At 35.7% G+C, this 22,031-nt stretch overlaps 1 protein-coding gene across 4 annotated transcripts; it reads left to right on the top strand.

Annotated features, from left to right (window-relative positions):
* Positions 1-27: 27 nt before the first annotated feature.
* On the top strand, positions 28-21,467 carry LOC106129152 (hrp65 protein). Of its 4 annotated transcripts, none has more exons than XM_013327628.2 (14): positions 28-193; positions 275-477; positions 1,063-1,377; positions 1,617-1,979; positions 2,351-2,572; positions 2,744-3,045; positions 3,126-3,234; positions 3,796-3,950; positions 6,114-6,336; positions 6,901-6,966; positions 9,455-19,175; positions 19,602-19,661; positions 20,314-20,799; positions 21,362-21,467. In XM_013327628.2, the coding sequence occupies exons 2-11, from the start codon at positions 298-300 to the stop codon at positions 9,575-9,577; spliced, it is 2,058 nt and encodes a 685-aa protein (XP_013183082.1). In that variant the 5' UTR covers positions 28-193; positions 275-297; the 3' UTR covers positions 9,578-19,175; positions 19,602-19,661; positions 20,314-20,799; positions 21,362-21,467. The 4 variants fall into 4 exon arrangements, with proteins under 4 accessions (XP_013183082.1, XP_013183081.1, XP_060803942.1 ...); XM_013327627.2 differs by having other exon boundaries at positions 271-477; XM_060947959.1 differs by having other exon boundaries at positions 29-193; positions 297-477; positions 19,137-19,175.
* The last annotated feature ends 564 nt before the right edge of the window (positions 21,468-22,031 follow it).

Genomic DNA, 22,031 nt, shown 5'->3' with positions numbered 1-22,031 from the left:
TAACACTGAAGGCCCCACGTCACGAGCGCGTCACCGGGCCTGCCGCCATTTTGCATGCCACCATTCTTTTCTTATTGTGTCCCCGTTTTGCGTTGTAAAATTGCGTGCGTGAACCGGGTGAATTTTTAGATACATACATATATAATTCGCTTAATTAGCGCACAAGAAATTTTACATCTTTAAGATATCAGCTGTAAGTATTTAAAAGTTATTTACCTAACGTGAGTTATCATTTTAGGCATGTAAATGTGATGTGACGCTGAATTTTAGAAAGTGGTATTATTTCTGTTTTCCAGAATGCAAATGCAAGCTATGAATCAATACAATAGAGGTTTTGGCGGACCGCCGCAACCTCAAAGGCAAGGTGGTCGACGCGGTAATAATCGTGGAGGTTTCCGTGGAAATTCTAGATTTGAACACAACCAGAACCAGAGGAATCAAAATCAGGGTCAAGGAGGTCAACGACCTAATAATGAGGTATCTATGCATTTCACAAAATCTTTGTTTAACTATTAGCTTTATTTTCTAGATTGATATTTAAGTATATGAATAAATAGCTATATTATTTATAATTGATATTGATTTTTCTAAGCGTCAGCGCCATTTTGACGTGATGATTCCATTCAAATTATAACCTCAATTTTGCTACTTGGGAGCTCATTTATCTTTAACCAGTGAGTCATCTCAATTTGGAAAATGCTGACTGTTTGGAATTAAAAATATATGTTAAATGTAATGCATAAATATTAGTCAGGCAAAGAGTTTACAGTCAGTGATACTTAAGCTTCATTGAGATGAAAATTCACTGAAGTCATTTTACATTTTCTCATTACTGTTTTACTCTTATCATGCAATAAACAAACTATTAGTATACCGTTAAAATAAAATTATGAAAAAAATGGAATCGCACCAAATATGAGAATTAGAAGAAGCGAAAAAGCCACTGAAACTCAAAAGAGGTTGGTCTCCAACACGAACCCTGTTTATTTTTGTACACTTTCACCATATTTATCACTACTCATGTTTATGAAAGTGATGCTAAATATTGTAACAATATTTTAGATCAAACAGAATCAACCTGCTGCAAAGCCCCAGCAGCAACAAGGTCAACAACAAAACCAGCAACAGCCCCAGCAACAGAAACCGGCAGCCCAACAACAACAGACTAAGCCTCAACAACAAAACCAACCACAGAAGCCGGAGACTCCCACTCAGAAACCGTCACCACAGCAACAGAAAACAACTCCGCCTCAACAGCAACAAGCCAAGCCTGCTCAGAATGCAACGGAGTCCCAGGACAAGGTTGACAGAGCTGCTCCAGAGACAAAGAATCAGAATCAAAACCAAAATCAAGGCAACCAGAACCAACAGCAAAGGGTAAGTTTACCACATGTAGGAACCTCACTGGCTTGATAATGCACCTGTATTACAATGTCTTACAATGTCCACTCTCAAATGAAATCATCAAAAACACTCAAATTTATTATAAAAAAAAGTGCCCTTGCCAAGCTGTGCGATAGAAAGAATTGGTTTAAAATTCTTTCTATAAAGAATATTCTTTCTATAAATAATTCAAAGCAGTGTTACATTTTTTTACATGGATGCTCTTTCAACAGAACATGAATGGGAGCTTTGGAGGTCCCAATAAGCAAGGAGGCTGGAACCAAGGTGGGCCCGGTAACAAACCTGGCGGAAACTTCAACCAAGGCCCGGGTGGTCCAGGCAACAAACAGGGTGGTAACTTTAACCAGGGTGGTCCCGGGAACAAGCCCGGTGGTAACAACTTTAACCAAGGTCAAGGTGGCCCTGGTAATAAACCTGGTGGCAACAACATCAACCAAGGCAACAGGCCTTTTGGACCGAAGCAAGGTGGCGGTCCAGGCGGACCAGGTGGTCCACCGCGCAACCAACAGCAACAGAGAGGTGGACGAGGACCTATGCATGGCAATTTGGATGGCCTGAAACCTGCGCAGAGAGAAGTAAGACTTTTTTGATATTCAGAATGTTTAGATTATATTTCCCTTGACAAGATGACTATTACAGCATTTTAATAAAGGGTCTTTTAAAAAGACTGTTCAGTCATCAAAGTGTAACTTGTGCCCACAAGGTTTACAAAAAGTTATGCTTTGATCAAAAACTTGACCTGTTCTGGTCTGATCTCCCAAACAATCCACTATTAATTATAATTATTACTTTTCTCTTTTGGTTTGATCTTAACTAAATAATCCACAGTCAGGATATCAGATTTTGGCGGTCAGAGCTGAATAACTCTAATGATAAGCTTCTTATGTTTATAGTAGTAAGGCTCTTTGTTGTTTACATTAATTTTAAAGGTATAATGTGATTCTAGGAAGTAATGCTAGCAAATAAGCTGAAGGATTTAGTGGGGCCACTGCTGGACTTGCCCCCAATTGATCAGACCGAAGTGAAATTTAATGGCAGGAGCCGTCTGTACATCGGGAACCTTACCAATGATGTGACCGAAGAAGAAATCCTGGCATTGTTTGCTCCCTTTGGTGAGACATCGGAGTTGTTCCTCAACAAAGAGAAGAATTTTGGATTTATTAAAATGGTAAGTTAACTAATATTCTTATTTAATTATTATGCAAATTCTAAGGATAGAATTTTTCGTGAGATGTAACTATTATATAGTATGTGAATTGATGTGTCTGTCTTTGTACATATTTATCACACTATTAAATCAAATGATTTTTTTTTGTGACTAAAGTATTTTTTTTTATAGGATTTTAGAGTAAGCGCAGAAAAAGCAAAGCGTGAGCTTGACGGCCAGATGAGAAACGGTAGAACATTGAGAGTGAGATTCGCCCCGCACAACAGCGCTATCCGAGTCAAGAACCTACCTCCGTTTGTGTCTAACGAATTGTTGTACCGAGCCTTTGAGATATTCGGGAAAATTGAGAGAGCCTATGTGAAGGTTGACGATAGAGGAAAGACTCTTGGCGAAGGCGTTGTTGAATACGCGCGAAAACCTAGCGCATTGGCCGCCATTAGGAATTGCACGGAAAAATGTTTCTTCCTAACTTCGTAAGTTGCAAAACATTTGTGATTTATTGCATTACATTTGATATTTTGGTCAGATATTTTAATTGTATCTTGCCTTTTAGATCCCTTCGTCCAGTTATTGTCGAGAGCTTCGAGGAGCCTGATGAGTTTGACGGTTACCCTGAGAAGAACTTGCCCAAGAAGCATCCGGAGTTCCTGAAGGCCCGTGAGGTAAGATCTTGAATTTGCCACCAAACATTTTATTTTCTTTTAGTTTCATTGCTCTGTGTCATGGGAACACGTTTTGTGTATTATAATGCTTGAACTACGCATCTCCAGACTTAATTTGTCCAAACAAACACTTCGGTCATTATGATGATTATAACTATTACTAAAGTCCACCTATTTTCTTTATTTTATCTTCTGAAAGTTGTTGACGGATTTTGTTCCTGTTTGAAATGTTGGCGAATTTTCACAGGAAGGTTTATATCTATAAAAGCTACCCGTGAAAATCCAGGTCAGTTTGCTAGTTGTAGACACAAATAATTCTGTTTCAACTCACACTATTTCACATTTTAGCGGCTTGATCATATTCTCCTATCATTAATGTCCCTCAAATTGTTATAATATACAAATATCGTTTATTCAGTATGAGTCTACAAAAGTTTGTTGTGCTGACCTCCCATTTAAAGGCTTCCCTATGATATAGGAGTCAGGCTCCTCTCGAAAGGGGAAACTAAAGTGAAATCAATTTTAATGGTAAATGTAATAAATATATTTTTACAAACACAGCTTGGCCCACGGTTCTCGGAGTTGAGCAGTTTCGAGCACGAGTACGGCACCAGATGGAAGCAGCTGCATGAGCTGCACCGCCAGAAGGAAGAAACCCTCAAGAAGGAGCTCGCCGCGGAGGAGGAGAAACTCGAAGCTCAGATGGAATATGCCAAGTTAGTACTAGATTTGCTAGTAGTGAATATGTGTGATACATATCATCAAGTCTATATCCTTTGTGGCGGGTTATGTTTGAAAATACTGATATGACACACACAGCTGTTTGGCTCAATGATAGAATTGAGATTCTAATAGTGACATGTTGCTAGTCTAAAGCCTAAAAGAATCTCAAGATTATAAACTTATTCCTTAGTCGCCTTTTACAACATCCATGGGAAAGTGATGGAGTGGTTGTATTCTTTTTTTCTATTAGTGCCGGGATCACACGCCACATTTTGATAAGAGGAATCTCTTCCTTAACTGTTATTATTTGTAGATGCTCATGGATCTTAGAATTTCTTATGAACCATGGTGTGTTGGCGAGATGTTTTAGTATGGAGTATTTAGCTATTTGTATAGTATTAACTTTTTAGTTACATGCTGATTCCAACAGTTGGATGCTATATGTCCATATTAGCTTGTATATTGCTTTATAAAGCCATTGAAGCCCTCCATAACTTATACTTAATTCTTCTCTTTTACGTTCAATGTGTCTTCTCCAAGTTAGTCTGCGGTCTAGATGAATTCTCAGGTATTTTACAGAATCACTATGTAGTAGTTGTTGGCCACCCTGTTGTACGGGAGGTTTAACCTCACGTGAAGGTTTTTTGGGTTGACTTTGACGCGCTTGCAGTTATCCTCAACTTATCTAACCATTTTTGTATTTAGTTGAGGCTATTTTGTAGTGTACGTAAAGCGTCAACGTGATCTTGTCTAGTTGCAAGGATCGCCGTATCATCTGCGAAGGTGGTCACTGTAACTGGGATGGTTTGGTAGATCTGACGTAAAAATTGTATAAAGTACTGGTCCAAGAACCGAACCTTGGGGAACTCCTATGTGTAAATCGTAGAATTTTGACGTACTGCTCTTTTCAGGACTTGAAATATTCTATCCGAAAGTTAGGACGCCAGTAAACTATAGAACGTGTGAGGGAGGTTTTATTTTATTTTATATAACAGTCCTTTCTGCCATAACTCTATCAAATGCCTGTTGTATGTCAATGAAAGCTGATGAGCAGAATTCCCCTCGTTCCAGCGATATTCTGATAGCTTGACAGACACTCTGAACCCGCTTCATGGTTAAGTGTTGTTGCCGAAATCCAAACTGGTGTTAAAAAAAAAAAAAAAAAGTAAAAAGTAAAAAAGAATTTATTCAAAGAACACCATAACAAAAAGACAAAAAAAGGAAACAAAAATATGTACAAAAATAAACATGTAGTATGGTGCTCCCGAAAGGGTACCCCCTCAGCATAATGCTGGCTGTTCTGGAATGTTGTGTTCTGGAATTATTGAGTGTTCGGCAAGGACGCTTAGAAGCCTTTTTAAGGATTGCCCTGGAAATTCCCTATTCTAATTATAGCATTGAAGATACTAGTCATTTATACTACAGCCTTACGAGGTAGTTCCATCAGCACTTTTTTATCTATCAGGTCATATCCTGGCGCCTTATCTAGACTTCTTATGAGTTTACATACTTCTCTGGGACTCGTTGCCTTCATAGATAGGTCCAACTGGAAGTTCTATGCAAGAACCCTGTTAATGTCTGTTTCATCAATCCCAGGTTTAGGATTATTGGGTATGAATATCTTAGCCAGATGTTCAGTAAAAGCATAGGCTTTTTCCTGGCTTGTTCGAGCTCAAGAATGAGCATGACCTTTTATTGGAGGTTTATGGTCAGTTGGTTTGTCCGAACTTTTGCATGTCTTCCATAGCGAGTAATTAATGGCGCTTGTAGCTGTTAGTGACTATATGCTCGGCTGCAGCAGCGTACGCTTTAGGTTCTTGGATGTTTTATTGTATGCTTGCTTGTCTGAAGGATGTTGGGAACTGTGCCATAATTATAAATATATGCTGCCAAACTCAGCAATTTGTTCAGGAACATTTAGCCGTTTTTTTGTCTGAACATCTGTAATTAATTCTTCTTCTTGGCTATAGTCCCGGTTGCATCCTTATCATTCTGGAGAGGAGCTGGGGGGTAAAGCCCTTGACTATGGATCCTGGATTGGATGATTTAGGTTTTTAAACGAAGCGACTCCCGTCTGACCTCCGCAACCCAACCTAACTGGTATTTGATCATTATGGTATACACATGCAGTTGGCTGAACGATGTTCTCCCTGCAGATACGAGCACGAGACGGAGCTGCTGCGCGAGCAGCTCCGGCAGCGCGAGCAGGACCGCGAGCGGCAGAAGCGCAGCTGGGAGCTGGCGTCGCGCGCGGCCGACGAGCGCCGCGACTGCGAGCGCGCGCAGCTGCTGCGGCAGGAGGAGGAGCTGGCCGCGCGCATGCGGCTGCAGGACGACGAGCTGCGGCGGCGGCAGCAGGAGAACACGCTGTTTGTGCAGGTCGGTGTGTGTGTGTGGGGGGGGCTGCGGCTGGAGGGGGAGCTGGCCGCGCGCATGCGGCTGCAGGACGACGAGCTGCGGCGGCGGCAGCAGGAGAACACGCTGTTTGTGCAGGTCGGTGTGTGTGGGGGGGGGGGGCTGCGGCAGGAGGGGGAGCTGGCCGCGCGCATGCGGCTGCAGGACGACGAGCTGCGGCGGCGGCAGCAGGAGAACACGCTGTTTGTGCAGGTCGGTGTGTGTGGGGGGGGGGGGCTGCGGCAGGAGGGGGAGCTGGCCGCGCGCATGCGGCTGCAGGACGACGAGCTGCGGCGGCGGCAGCAGGAGAACACGCTGTTTGTGCAGGTCGGTGTGTGTCGGGGGGGGGGGGGGGCTGCGGCAGGAGGGGGAGCTGGCCGGCAGGGGGGTGTGTGTGTATGTCAGAAGGGGGATGTGTATGTGTCAGAAGTGAGATGTGTTAATGTGTAATGTGGTATATTTTGTATCCATACTTTAATCAAGGTCTTTTATAACTTTGCAAATTTATAATACGAAGGTTTTTTTGAACGTTTTTTTTTTTGTCAACAGGCCCAGCGATTGAACTCAATGCTGGATCGTCAAGAGCAGGGCATGTTCGACCAACAGCAGCCAATGGTGAGTACTACGTCTTAATTCTGTTCGAGTTTACGTGACATATTTATTGGCATATGAAACATAATTATCTCATTACCAACTTGAATCAACAGGTATATGTTAAATCGATGATTGTGTTCAAGTTTACACTGTAGTGGAACCTATTCCCGTTATAAACATTCACTGAATCATTTGATAGCTTTCGTGGATTATATCATGATGTTTTCTCTCGTAAGGTTGGTAATAACGTCGAAAGAATGACTTAATAAGTGATTTATGTAGAATGAACGGCAGAATATTTAAAATCACTACGTATTATAAAGTCCCTATTTTCTCTGTCTGTATGTATGCGCTTATCTCGGAAAGTTGTTGGCGAATTTTGTTCCTGTTTGAAATGTTGGAAAGAGGTTTGTCTGAAGAAGGTTTATATTTGTAAATATTACGCGTGCAAAGCCGGGGATTAATCTTTTCACGACATTTAAGTGTCATAATGCATTCCCTTGTAATAATTTTAACGTTGGGAAAGGATTTCTACGTACAATTTTTGAGACAGAGACTATAAGATGAGAAAGAGCGAAAATTTACAATGATGCAAAAGAATTATTCGGGACTATATGAACCCACCTTAAGAGAGAAAAAGACGTGAATAGGGATCGCGCAAGCGTCAAATGTATTCAAATGATTTTTATCCATTGGAATTCTTCTGATCCAATATACAATTATACACGTTTTAAAATTTACATGCATTCTTTTCCTGTTTGAAAACATTACCGTTTTATCAATCCTAAGTATTGCCAGTATTAAATAATTTTTTCTTCTAAAACAGGTGTTAATTTGAAACTGCTTGAAATAGTTTTTTTTTTCATATCAGGTAGGGAAAAATAATAAATACAATAAAATTACCAGCTCATGGTGATGAAACATGATTGGTAAATAAGTTTTAGGGTCGACAGACGTTGGCGTGGGGCTCGTAGGGTCAATGATGCAATCGTGATGGCTCAAAGGGCCGTAAATCACTACATAGTATAAAACAAAGTCGCTATTTTAGTCTGTTTGTCTGTATGCTTAAATCTTTAAAATTACGCAACAGATTTTGATGCGGTTTTTTGTAACAGGTAGAGTGATTCAAGAGGAAGGTTTTTATGTAAATTTTTTTCCGAATTTTGCACCCGTGCGAAGCCGGGGCGGGTCGCTAGTAGTGCATATAACAATATTATCTTGGGTCTTGTGAGCCTTGTCATGCGGTTTAGCTTCGTCGATTCATTCTCATACTGATATTTGATACCAATTTGAGGTAAAAAGTTTCAAAGATGGAGTAAGGGTCGTAGCCACGTACATAGCTGATCCTAAATTTACAAAAAAATTGACATAGCGAATTGAAAACTCAGTGTAAGCGGTATTGAAATTATTCCAATCGTTGAGCCTCAGCGAAGGAAGTATGCAGAGATCGTGGCAAGTGGAAAGATGTAGTCTCTGCCTACCCCTCCGGGAAAGAGGCGTGATTTTATGTATGTATGTATGTAGAGCCTCAAACAGTGTGGCTGATAACTACTATACTAACTATACTATACTAAACGTTCTACATATAACTATACTATACTAAACGTTCACTCCCCAACATATTTAATCGTACAGTTATATAGCTGTTTCGATTTTCATTATGACGTGAAACGAGACAGCGATAGTTAAAAACGGTGACACGCGAGCCGTGCTAGCCCAGCAGAGCGCCAGCATGATTACTTGTAGACTGTAGTCGGTGATTACCCGCTGAACACGATTCATAGTTGGTATAATACTAACAGTAGTCTTTGTTCCAAAATGTGGAACAGTCGGTCGCACAACTCATTTTTTTTTGTGAATTTTAGAAGGATATCATCTAATTAATATTCGTTGACTACTCGTATTCACTCATTGATCAATTTGAAGGCCATTTGACCACGCCTTCTTTACTTGACAACGCGTATCCATATGTAGACAAACTCTGTAAGGGTCCCCGCAGACGTCTGTCGTGTTATACTACATGCATTTTATCTTTAAGTTCTTTATTGCGAATTGTACTTTGAAAATATTTTCTCTATATGGAGACATATTTTTCCTCAAGGAAAATTACCCATCGGTATTTTATTTTTCTCAGCCATTCTGTTGTAACAATACGATCATTACGATGAACTTTACGTGCGTGCACGGTTTGACGTTGATGATTAATTCGACATCTGTAAATCGAATGGGGTATATTTAGAGAAAATGCTCATTTGAGACAAGTCGAGAAGGGCATATATTTTGTTCTTTTTCTCACGAACTTTGTCATTTAAATCTTAAGATTTCATTGCACTCTGGATGACGATAACTGACGTTATATTTTTTTTTTGATATAACTTAAATTCGGGCGTCGTTATTTTTCGTCCGTGATAGGGCAGCGCACGCCAAATGTAATTTTAATTTTATGATGTACCGTTTTGTTGTCATATTTGTTTGAAGTGAAACTATTGGAAAGTATTGATTTACCTAGGATGGAGGCTTCAGAGAGCAGTTCGACATGCCGCGTGGAGGCTTTGATGACATGCCGCAGGGCCGCGGTTGGGATGGGCCGCGCCAAATGGACGATTTTCCTAACAAACGTCGTCGTTTCTAAACCACTATCTTGTGAAGAGGAATAGTGAAGTTCACTTAGGTGGCTCACTGACTTGATCAGCGAATGCAGTCGTTAGTTAGGGTTAAATATAGGGAGGAATGTCTATATGAAAACGTGGAAACGCATCTTAAATCCGGATATCTTAAGTATTTTATTATTGACCCAAATTGTCATTTCATATTTTAACCCCCAATATTTAACCTAACTGAGGACGTCATTCTGGCGAATAGCCGTTTATAAAAATATAATTTACATTTCTATCAAATACGTAGGTTAAATATCGTAAGTTATATTTATAGCTAAGAACATTTTTTTTGCCCGCCAACGTGATAAAACGGTGAATGAAACCTTCGTTTTACACCAGTATTAAAAAAATACTTTTCAGCACTAATACGAGTATTGTAAAAAAAAATTGCGTGATCATTTGAAACGTTTTTATTCAATGAATTGTAATCACGTTTCGTTTAATATCTCTCATTTTTAAATGTAGAAATAGATATAGAAATCTTGTAGAAGTCGTCACAATATGGTTATATTTGACGCTTCTTTCGTTTAATAATAACACGCGATACTTTATAAAATGAAACTTGTGGTAAAGTACACTTCAGTTTTAATTTCATAGATTAATAGATATTTTTAAATGCGGGAAAAAAATAATTCGTTGTTTGTCTATTCCTTAAAATGACAGAGCAGTGAATAGGTTTACGTGATGCCAGAATTGAATTTTTAAAAATCGAAGATTGTGTTTGATGCTACGTGAATGAATGTGAACATTATTTAATATTTTAAAAAATAAGTATTTAGATAATAAATGAGACTTTATCAAGTAAAATGTTTTTAAATTTATCAGATACCTTTTATTCAGAAGAATTTCACGTTTTATTTTGTCCGGAACTAAAGAAGTAATGTATATTACAATCAGTGATATCCGAAAAGAAATCTCAGTAATTGCATTACAAAATGAAGGTAAATGCAAACATCTTTTCAATTTGAATTAAATTGAACAAAATATAACCCGGGTACAATTCAGGTTCATAAAAATGGTATGGTCATTGGTTACTTTACCAATATATATTTTTTAATTACTTATAATATTAACCGTTGAATGGTTCTATTTTATTTACTGCATCATATGTAGTAAAATATAAACCTTCTCAAAATGAAAGGTACTTAAAAGTCTTAATGACATTTTTCATGTCTGTTTTACCTGCATTTTCAGTCTGAAAATTCAGAGACACAGGTTTGACAATATTATAGATTCATCATTGAGATGTTGTGTTTCGTCGGAATATATTAACAATATCGTGTTAGTACATATGATCCTTGAGATTATGAGTATTATGGGACCGCTTTATCTCTTCATCAATAATTCCTTCATTAATAAAATTAAATTTGTGAAGTTAACGTTAATATGTTGGGTTGTTGAGCTTGGAAACCAAAAAAGGGTAATGCAATCAAGACTACGCTGTGACGAGAAGAGTGTGATGGTATTCTTTTAGTTCGTGTAAGTTAAAAAATCATAATCATACACTCAAGCAAGGAAGTGGTCATTTCATGGCGTGACCATGACCATTCTCAGAATTATCCCAAAAAATAATTTTAACCCCAATAATACATACCATGTTATTTAGTCAACGGTCCAAAAGCCTTGCTCAAAAACACGTTTTAAATTTTGGACATTGTTGTCATGAAGCATCATTATTCTATTCTAATATGTACTATGATTGCGAAAGCTACACTGTTATTTTTTACGGTTAAACCGTAAAATTGTTCACCATAGTCGTGAAATCAGGAACTTAAAAATCTTATATTTTTTTGACGTTTTGTATTTATAACAAAACACGCGGACGATCCCGCGGGCAAAATACCTAACTATTTATTCTAAAATTATGGTGAGTACAATGGTGAGATAAGAAAAAAAAACATCATCAAAAATTTGATTAATTAATATGAATTGATCAACAAAAAGTAGACTAACGATAGATTACTGCATGTAACACAATTATACTAATTTATTACTCATATTTATTTAGGCGACTCGGAACGGTCTTAGATTTTTTTTAATTGCCTCCATATGATATTCTGTGGCACTTTCAATATTAATCAGATCTAAGACCGTCGCCAAGATGCAAAGTAGATTCATTTTCACCAACAATTTGTTCATAATTATTTTAATACTAATTATTTCAAAAGCTCAATTTGCTTGCTTTTAAATATTTTTTCTTTCATATAATATATTATTTTCATTGCTTTTGACATGCTTTCATATTGCATGCCTTTATTATATCATCAACATAAGCCAACGAGAAAGGACCTGTTGCTCAAGTTTTGTGAATATGTATTACCATATAGCTTATTTTGGAAATATTGATTTATCTGTTTATCGTATTTTTATGATTTCAAAGTATTTTAAGTAATTGGCCATAATTTGTTGCCGCTATTATCAATCTGTTTCATTAATTTTTATAGGTGCAAAGTTAGGTAGTATACGTTGCTTTTTTTGTTTCGCTTTAGATACTTTCTTTTTTATTTTTGTTAAGTTAACAGTTCTGATAATGTCGACCGACTATTATATCTATACATAAATTTTTTTATTTATGTATCTGTGGGTTACAAATTTTCGGTCAACCTACGGTCGGTTTATGCAACTCGGCGATATAACCAGAGTGAACAAACTAGACTTTTTAGTGTCCCCAATGCAGGTGAAATTATTCGACCTAAATTGTAGGACAATTACCTGGGAATCAGTTAGCCGGGGTGGACGACGGGTTATATTTTTACAATTTTTTCAGCATCTACTGGAATTTGATCAAAAACACTTATTAGGAATAAACCCTTCGCTTTAAAGCAAAATTAATTATTTTAAGTCTTATCTGAAAGCTCTATATTTAGTAAAATCGTTCAGTGGTCAGTCACTTTTTCTTTTTTTGCAGATGGGTACTAACTTAAACTTACCGTCACATACCTATCAGATTCTTTATTTGTAAATACAACTAATAATAATTCCTTGATACTATCAACTGATAACAGTCTAAGCTACGAAAATTGATAGCTTTTTAAATTGATGAAAATGCATGTGTGGGGCGGGAATTCCGATAAAAATTGTAATTTTTTGACGAATATCGATTATAGCTTTATGAATATTGTAACGTATTTTTCCTGGGGGAGACTCAGGTACAACCATAGAGGCTTCGACCTCTATTTGCACATATCATCTCTATTACCAAATAAGTAAGAAGACATTTATTTACGTTTCCAGCACACATAAAAAAAAGTTCTAATTTTTTTTGTATTGTAAAATTATATTATTGAATAAATTGTAAATACTTTTGTTTTATAAGCTTTTCGAGGTTAACAATTCCATTACTTCTTTTTTAGTAAATGTGGATAAATAAATGTTTTCGTTAAATCATCATTATAATTTTATCAATAGTGACGGCAACAGCATTTATGGATCTTGTTTATACTAACGAGGTTTACTGTGGCTGTTTCTACGTGTAAAACATGTGTTAAGTGTGACCAAAACAAAACACGGCAACTAACTAATTAAGGCTGAGCTGACTGTAAAACTGGTACAGGGCCGGCCTTGTCGAACTCTTAAGGACCAAATTTCGAATGTCTTAAAAATGGGAGACGCATGAAAAGAGAAATGAGTGTGAAGGAAGCGGGAGAGGTCTGTAAGGATCGTAGCAAGTGAAAATCCTTAGTCTCTGTCTACCCAAATGAGAGACAGGCGTGATGGTATGTATGTATGCAAAACTAAACACATTTCGGGGTTATTGGTTGCGACGTCTAATTCGCTTTAGATCCTATAAGGATGTACGATACACAACACGTTACTTTAAATTTACATTGGGGAAAGCATCGTGAGGAAACCTGCACATTCATGTAACGATGTGTTACCATGATCAAATTTGGGTAGGTTCCAATGCAAAGGTTGCGGAGGTCAGACGGGAGTCGCTTCTTGTAAAAACCTTTCTTACCCAAAATGAAAAGGCGTGTCCTGGGCTCCTCTCCAGAGAGGCGAGGACACGACCGGGACTAAAGCTAGGAGAATTCAGATAATTTCTTTATTTGCCATGTGTTTTTGTTTTGGTCATGTTTTCATCAACACGAGGTTAAGATGGTGACAATGATGGTAAGATTTTTGTTCAGCAACACTTTATTTTAATGTAGCTAAGTTGCTATATTAATTTTAAAAAAGTTAAAAGTATTTATTCAACGAACACCATAACACAAAAAATTAAACAAAAATTAAAGTAGAATTGTACATTATGTAGTAAGATGGTGTCCCGGAAAGGGTGCCTCCTCAGTATAATGCTTAGTTATACAAAGCAATCTCGGAAATTATCCGGACTTAATACGAGTATACCTATTAACATTATGAACAGCTTTTGTATCAGTCGAGATCCAAAGTTAAAGACTTGCCGACGATAAAGGAGATTAAAAAAAACAGTTTTGCAACGCTAAATGTTAAATATTTTATTTTTCATCATTATTTGTAGATTTATTACAATCTTGGGAGTCATTCTAATAATCCACACGTTTTAAGGACAAAGCATTGAAGCTGTCCGGTGTCTTTAAGAATAATTTTTCACATGATTTCTTTCTACAATTATGTAAATGTAAAACCGACTGCACACTCCAGTAATCAGATCAAACGTGCCGCAAGGGTACGACTTTATGCAAAAGCGGTTATTGGTAAAAACTAGTGACTACTAGTTTTCACTACTTACTAGTTTAAACTAGTAGTCACTAGTTTTTACCAATAACCGCTTTTACAATTTACCCAATTTGCGTCTGTAAATTGGGACTCTCTTAGCGGGTAAAGTATCTTCAATGGTGTCTTTGGTAAGCGTAACGAAGCTACGAGTATTAGTGATAAGGCGTGCATCATACATGCACCCTTTATTATGAAAAGGAGCTATGACTCAAAAATATACGGGGCAAATCTATGCCAGTGATTATTGTAATTACTTAAGTCCGATTCCCCGAGTAATATGTTATGCCGAGTGTTTGGCAGAGAATAAATTCTTATTACTGCCAAGTTTCATTGGGAAATGGAAAATCAATTTCTAAGTTAGCTTTATTCATACATTTATATTTTCTTTACTTTCTTTGTGTCAAATTTACTTCAAATTTCCAACGCTACGTAGCTGCTATGCGTTGTCTTGTCTGTCAGTCAATCATTTATATTTACGTTTTTAAGTGACGTAAAAGTGACTAAACTGCCACAGATATGTCGAAAATGATAATTTATATCGTAGAACCCAAAGCCGACAAATGTGTATGAAGAAAGGTCTGAATGTGGATGAAGCGAAAGAATTATGCAGGGATCGTGACAAGTAGAAAGATGTAGTCTCTGCCTTAACCTCTGGGATAGAGGCGTGATATTATGTATGTACGTATTTTATAGTAGTATCAATTAGAAATAGACTATTCGTGTACATAAAAAAGACATGACAAACAGACAATTTATATTTTAAAATAGATTTGACCTCCATCTGCCTGGCGGTAAACAAGACGAGGCCTAATTTTAATGGATCATATATTTAAAGAAAGAAAGAGAGCGTATTATGTTCAGTGCTACCCTCATGAAATAAAAATATTCTTAAACGGCCGAGTGCTGTTTTAAAGAATTTTTATTTTTGAGGGCAGCACTGAAAATGGTACTCTCTCGAATTATATTTATTGTACTAAAATACTTGTAAGGGTTTGTCTGACCATTACTAAAATATGTCTTATTGGGGTTGTAAATCCAACCCTCTCGGGCGATTAAACTCTCGCTGCAACTCAATTTCTTAATGCAACGAATCACAAGATTATATGCCGTTTCTTATTTAGTTTACAGAAATGATATCGCAACATTTTTGTTTTTAAGTTTCTGGTAACTAGCCTGAAAGAAAACAACTGAACCTATATTTTTTTAGAGCATTGTCTTGTAATGCAGTGTAGATTTATTTTGCTGAAAGCCATAAACTTATAACATATTTCCTAGTTTAACAGACTACAGTCCTCATGTTGTCCAAAAAATGTTTCATTATGCCATTTGATTTGTTCCTCAATATTACTAATATTACTCAGTTACTGTTAAAATTCACACAATTAAGTAGTCATCATTTATGGGATTTTACATTACATCAAGGACTCTAAATCATAATTCAAGAAATGACTACAAAAATGCTTCCAACTTTCGACAGAGGATAGTTTTTTTTTACAGGCAAAAAAGGAGAACGCCATCTTTGTTGAACGATCAACAGCAACTAAATGATTCCTGATATTCATTTATCGATTTGTAGTCAACAAGTCAGGGAAAAAGGGGAGGGGAAGGGATGTAGACAGATCGATGTGTGTGAACGCCTGATTACTGTTTTGAAAATCTATAGCAAGTAATTACACATTGCATAGTATCGACAGTAATGTATGTATTGGGTAGGGGGGGAAACCAGTCGTAAATGGTAAACAGTACTTGTCCAGAGTAACAGGTGAAGTTAAGCCTTTAATGGATTCGTAAACCGACTTCTTAGACGGCCGCGGGTGGAAATTGTCTGTTGAAGGAACTTGTTCTACTGGACTTCCATCTTTGGTCAGTTCTCTTCGACCTCTAGCCCACCAGATTTTTTACCTGGCCATATTGGCCGGACAATCTTATTCTTATGATAGTTCTATAGAATTAACAAGCTTTTAAAATACTATCACTTTGGGTAGCTTTATCCTATTTGAAGATGACATCATAGGACTTACTCTTGTTTGTCTTTATCTGCTTTCTCGATATACATATTGTCAAAGTCAAATATCCTTTGTGGTTCTAGCAAAATGATTCACAATATTTGAATATTTTTGAGGCTATGAGAGAACATTAATGTAATTGTTACCGTTGAATTTAAAAATCGCCGTCAATTCATCATTCGAATCCAAGAATTCCTCTGAACTTTCTATTAATGTTCTTTTTTCAATATCATACTCGTGAAATTAATAATCTTTAATATTTCAGCTCGATCCCCACAACACAAAAGTTGTGTCTTCCTGAATTGGCTTTCTGTCCATTAACAGATGTTTATCTAATGTTCTTCTTAAGCTACCAATGCAGTGCAGACAATATTTGTTGGAGTTAGTACGACGCTTCTCATATGAGGCTTCAGAGCAAGAAGTGTGCCAACTTCTGAATCAAATATTTCGACACAGCAGAAACTCCCCACGCATTCTTTAGATAAAACATCAGATCTTTCGTATAAAATTTCGCTGTGCTTTACGCCTTGAGCAACTTAGTTGAGCAGCAGTGGTTTCAACGTTTGTTCATCTCCACAGTTTTCCATTCTTGTGGCCCATAATTTCTTTGGTTTTCTCATCAATAATTTATTTTTCTAATCATTGATTCATTGACCTTTTCTTTGAAACCAAATTAGGATTGAACGTGCTAGAAGATTATACAGCCATCGAGAAGTCACCACCATAACCTTTATTTCCTTCAAGAAGGATTGAACTTATATCTAAATGCATATCTTCGACATTAACCGAGTGGTAAGTTGTAATTTAACAAAGGAACCGATTAATCGTATGACTTTATTTCAATTATTATTTTGAAGTTAACTATTGTTATTCCCCAGGTATATTCGGAAATAAGTGTTTTTAATTTTTACATTTATTTTACTGAAATTTTATGAAATACATCAGATATTTTTTTATCATTTAGGTCATTATGATAGACTTTTTCAAACAGTTGTCTTCGTCAAATCTACACGCAAAATTTCAGCAAAATTCATCGGCTTTACATTGAGAACTATGTCAGTCTAATTATTCTCTTTTGAGTTTTGTCGAATGTTTTCAAATCTCTGATGTTTTAAGTGAGTCTTACTTTAGTAATCCTTATATTCTACATATTTTTTTTTTAGGAAATAGGGATAGCATTATTTTACTATTTTTTTTTTAATATCTTTAGTATTTCCTAATAGGTCGTTCAGGAACAACTACCTTCCAATTTATCTCATCGAGCTATATTAGAGAAAATGTCAATTTTATAGAAAATAAAAATCTTAAAATTTATCTTATCATTGTCAATATAAGTATCATTGAATTAATTTTCTATTTCTGTCTACGCGTATTGGTTATTTCTTGATCCATGTTGGTAGGAACGGATTTAACACGAACAAATCGACATTTAATCAAATTTTTAATTGCGTCAATTCTTTTATTTGAAGCCTACTCTGAATCCGACGCAATCTAAGTTTTATTTTCCGAATATACCTTGTGTATTGAATAAGTTTTATAACGTTTTTAACTTCTAGGTGTTGTGAAAAATCTGCAAATGTTTGGAAAACCTTAATAGATATTAGTATACTAAGATTTGAAAAAGAAGTGCCGGAGAAATTTTAGGAACTACGGAACAGTTGGAACACTATCTTCTAATTTATCTGTGAAAAGTGACTGACTTTGTTTTTCATCTGTTTCTTCAGATACTTTTGCCAAATAACATATTGTGATCTGAATGAAATTCAACTCATAACGAATTCCAAAACTTCGAAATGGAGCACTTCTTAATAAGATAGGCACTGGAGAAAACTTTGAATCGTATAGTTTACGTCCGTCCTGCCTGTTCCTGTGAAATTTTGGAATATACTCTAAAAGTGTTCATCTTCATTTGTTGAGGAATTTTCAGCTTCTATATTTTGCATATCAGCTGTATATCACACACTTAGTTATAGAGTATTACATTGATTGATTAATAACATAAATATTGTGACAATGACAAATTATAGAAGATTTAACATATTGTGCCGAATCCCACATAAAAGTCTTAATATAGCAGTGAAGACGTTAAGCTAACTTTTAAAAATAATCTATATTTATTTCTCAATACAGTGGAAACTAAGATCGTGCAGTTTAGCGAAAACAGATGGACACAGAACACAAGAAGAATCATTGTGTGTAAACGAGAGAATATTTTTATAGCGTCCTAACATGTGCATGTTCCCAAAGATAAACTTAACTTTTTCTACGAATTCAAAAGTATCTCGTAATGGGAACTCTTTCAATAAACCTTAAAATTTGAGGCTGATTAATAAGTTTGTATTGATTGTACATATCGTCATTTACGAACATAATGGGTAAGGTCCTTAAGCAGTAATTAAGGCTCTTATTAAATTAGATTGGGATTCAAACTGCGCAGACGCTCAATTAGCTTTGAAGGTGCGTTTTATATCGCATATTATACTTGTACGGAATTAGTATACTAATATCTATAGATACAATTATGAAACCTTATGATTCTCTTATATATAGTATCTGAAACATAATTCACACTTATTAAGATTTTTGTTATATAGGTCCACTAATATCAGACTTCATCTATTCTATATTAATTTTCAAAATTTTATTAAATAATTGCTAAAAGAGACAATGTTCAAGAAAAATAAATGATTTTCGAACCCAATTTTGCATATACCATTTCCCGTCTAATTAACATTTTTATACTATAAAGTACAAAAGTCTTGAGAATATTATTACTATTGCCAACGATAATAATTTGTGATAACTAATCGTTTGTTTGTTGTGTTCACAGGTTTCCGTTTTTAGCTAGAGGAGCGCCTATTTCATGAAGGTAAATGTTTTTATTTTATACCTATGTAAAAGTCATAAGATATCACTAACTGAATTAACTCTCCTCGAGATGGTTGCCTCTGTCTTTTCCGTAAAGACGTGATTGTATGTCATAAGAAAATATGAATGTCTCCGTTTTAAAATTATTAAGTTGACTGTTCGTAAGTCAATTTACTTTCTTTTACTGGAATGATGATAGCACGATTTAAAAAATACTGAGTTACAAATAGAGATTTAGAGGTCCCACTAAGGGATAAACCCGCTTTTATACTGTTCTGTTTAATATTTATAATGTGCATTTCTTTTGAACAAAGCTTTAACTTAGAAATATAATACCTACTCCATGTCAGACAACTTTATTTTTTATTCTATTGATTATTGCGAGATTTGATTTTTTGTACTTACATATTGCTTGTTTTTGTTTTAGGGCTTTTCTTGGCAAATGGCACAGTTTAACCTCTGGCACATCGCGACGCCACCATTTTAGGTAAAGTTCGTTATGAAAATAACTGTTTTATTGTAAAGTTTATGTCAACAAAGCACATTCAAATTGTATGCTCAAATCAAAGGTAATTACTGTGTATACGGATTTAAGCATAATCTCTACTTAGTGTTTATGAATTTGTCGTGTCATTAAAACTAATCCCATTAAAGAGTATGCCCGAGTAAAGCGTTTGAATTTTACTTCCCGCGGGAATTTGGGAAATCATATCTTAGTGCAAAAAAACCCTAGACTAAGTAATTCCTTTTGTAATCTAAGCTCGCGCCTACAATGACTTACATGCTTACCTACAACTTACATGCCAAATTTCAAACCTGTGGACTCAGCTGTTATCAATAATGTCAGACAATCAGACTTTTATTCTGTTCTTTTGTATATTTCAAAGTAACTTTAGCACCGCAAATATTTATAGCCATTTGCTGAAAGCCCTGAATATGCTTTGTTGGCCGTACACACAATCTACACATAATCTCTATAATGATGATTCCTATTCACTTTTGTCTTCTTTTCCCGGCGGAATTATGATGACGCAAAAATTTTTGATCTGAAAATGAGATTCTTACAAAAACGCTTGTTTTTTAAAAAAATATTTTTTAATACTTTACTTAAATTCTAAAAAGTACTTTCTTGTTTTCAGGAAATTCGGCAGCATCCACTTCTTAAAATCTAACTGCAGACTCTTCTTAGCTCAATAGGTTCAAAGTCTATGATTTCGATTCAATATTTAATTATACTTATTTGATCAAGAGTGATATTTTGCAAATAAGACTCACTCGTAACCGGGAAACGAATTGTATCCGGTATATCGCTAATCGTTTTGATTTTTATGTCAATTTAAAATAATTGATCAAGCTATAAACCATTTCAATAATTCAGAATCATTATAGATTAATAATTGAATGATTGTAACTTGTCCATGTAAATTTTGCTGTATAAAAATAAAAATTAATCACAATTACACTTAAATACATATTAAGACAATAAGCTTGTTATTAAGGACTATAATATTTCTCTGTGAGTCATTAGTATTGAAACATTAACTGGTCGGATCAATATTCAGATATAACGTTGTCAATTTTCATTAGTAATCGCTATTGTCTTCGCTCTAAGGAATGTTTGTGAGGTGAGTTGAAAACTTGTTACCAGCTGTCTACAGACAACGCCATCTTATTAATTTCTCTGAATATATATATTGACCGCGTTGTAGTTTCATCGACTTTGCGCTAGATGGCGTTGTTATGTGGTTTTACCGATATGTACTATTAATATATCGCATTTTCCGATTCCTGGAAATAAACGTGGAGACGTATATATATATAAAAAAAAAAAAAAAACCAACAAAACCCAAGAAATTGCTTGGCATTTCTTCACCAGCTTTTGTTAACCTGCATATATTTCTGACCATCTGTCTGTACCTTAATATTGTTGAAGGTGGGTTTTATAACCTACATAATCTTGGTCATGTGATATTTAAGCTGATGAAGCCTTGCATTCTGAAACCACACACGAGTTTTATTGATTTAATAAGATACACTAACGATATCTTAATGATGATTCACTTATTTTTGTCTTCTTTTCCCGACTGATACATATTGATGTATACCCAAAAGTTTCTGATTGTCCAAGAACATTTGTTATATTAAAATTGTGGTTTGATGAAACTAACTACTATTTCTTTTTTACAGGTAAAAGTGAACTGACGAAGGAAGGAATTCGGATGGGATAACCTGTAAAATAATTGTAGTCTTTTTTGTAAATACTTTTATACGTTAATAATACTGTTTTTGTAAAGATATGTTTTTTATTTAACTTCTATTCCCATGAAGGGTCGTAGTTCTACTATGACCATGAAGTTCCCGATTGTCAGGCAAACGAGAAAGTGGGTTAGATTATGCTTTTGAAGAAAATCTTTTATTTTCTTTTTTATAAATTAACAACAATCGATTGTAAATGTCTTGGTTTCGAAATGAATTTGAACGACAACTTATTCAATAGTTTGAGAATCGGGTCCCAGTTGGAAAATGTGCGACTTTACCATTACGAATGTGGAATGTATAGTTAAAGACTCATATTCTCGATGGAGACTTCTTTATTAAATACTTTTAGCGTACAAATTCTCATAATAAAGTATTATTATATTCTATACTTTTCATACATTGAAATATAAATTATATAATAATTTCAAAAGAAGAGAGAAAACAGTGTGGATGGAAAGGTCGGAGTGGGAAGACCTAGACGAACGTATCTTGATCAAATTAAGGACGTCCTGGTAAAGGGTCAGGTCGAGAGTGCCCGAAACCGCCGAGCTTGCATGAAGAGAGTTATGAGTGTGTATGAGGCGAAGGAAGTACGCAG

This window comes from Amyelois transitella, chromosome 14, assembly GCF_032362555.1.
Source record: "Amyelois transitella isolate CPQ chromosome 14, ilAmyTran1.1, whole genome shotgun sequence".
In the NCBI taxonomy this organism is placed as follows: Eukaryota; Metazoa; Arthropoda; class Insecta; order Lepidoptera; family Pyralidae; genus Amyelois; species Amyelois transitella.
The sequence above is the reverse complement of the archived record's forward strand: the minus strand, read 5'-3'. Positions and strand labels throughout refer to the sequence as shown.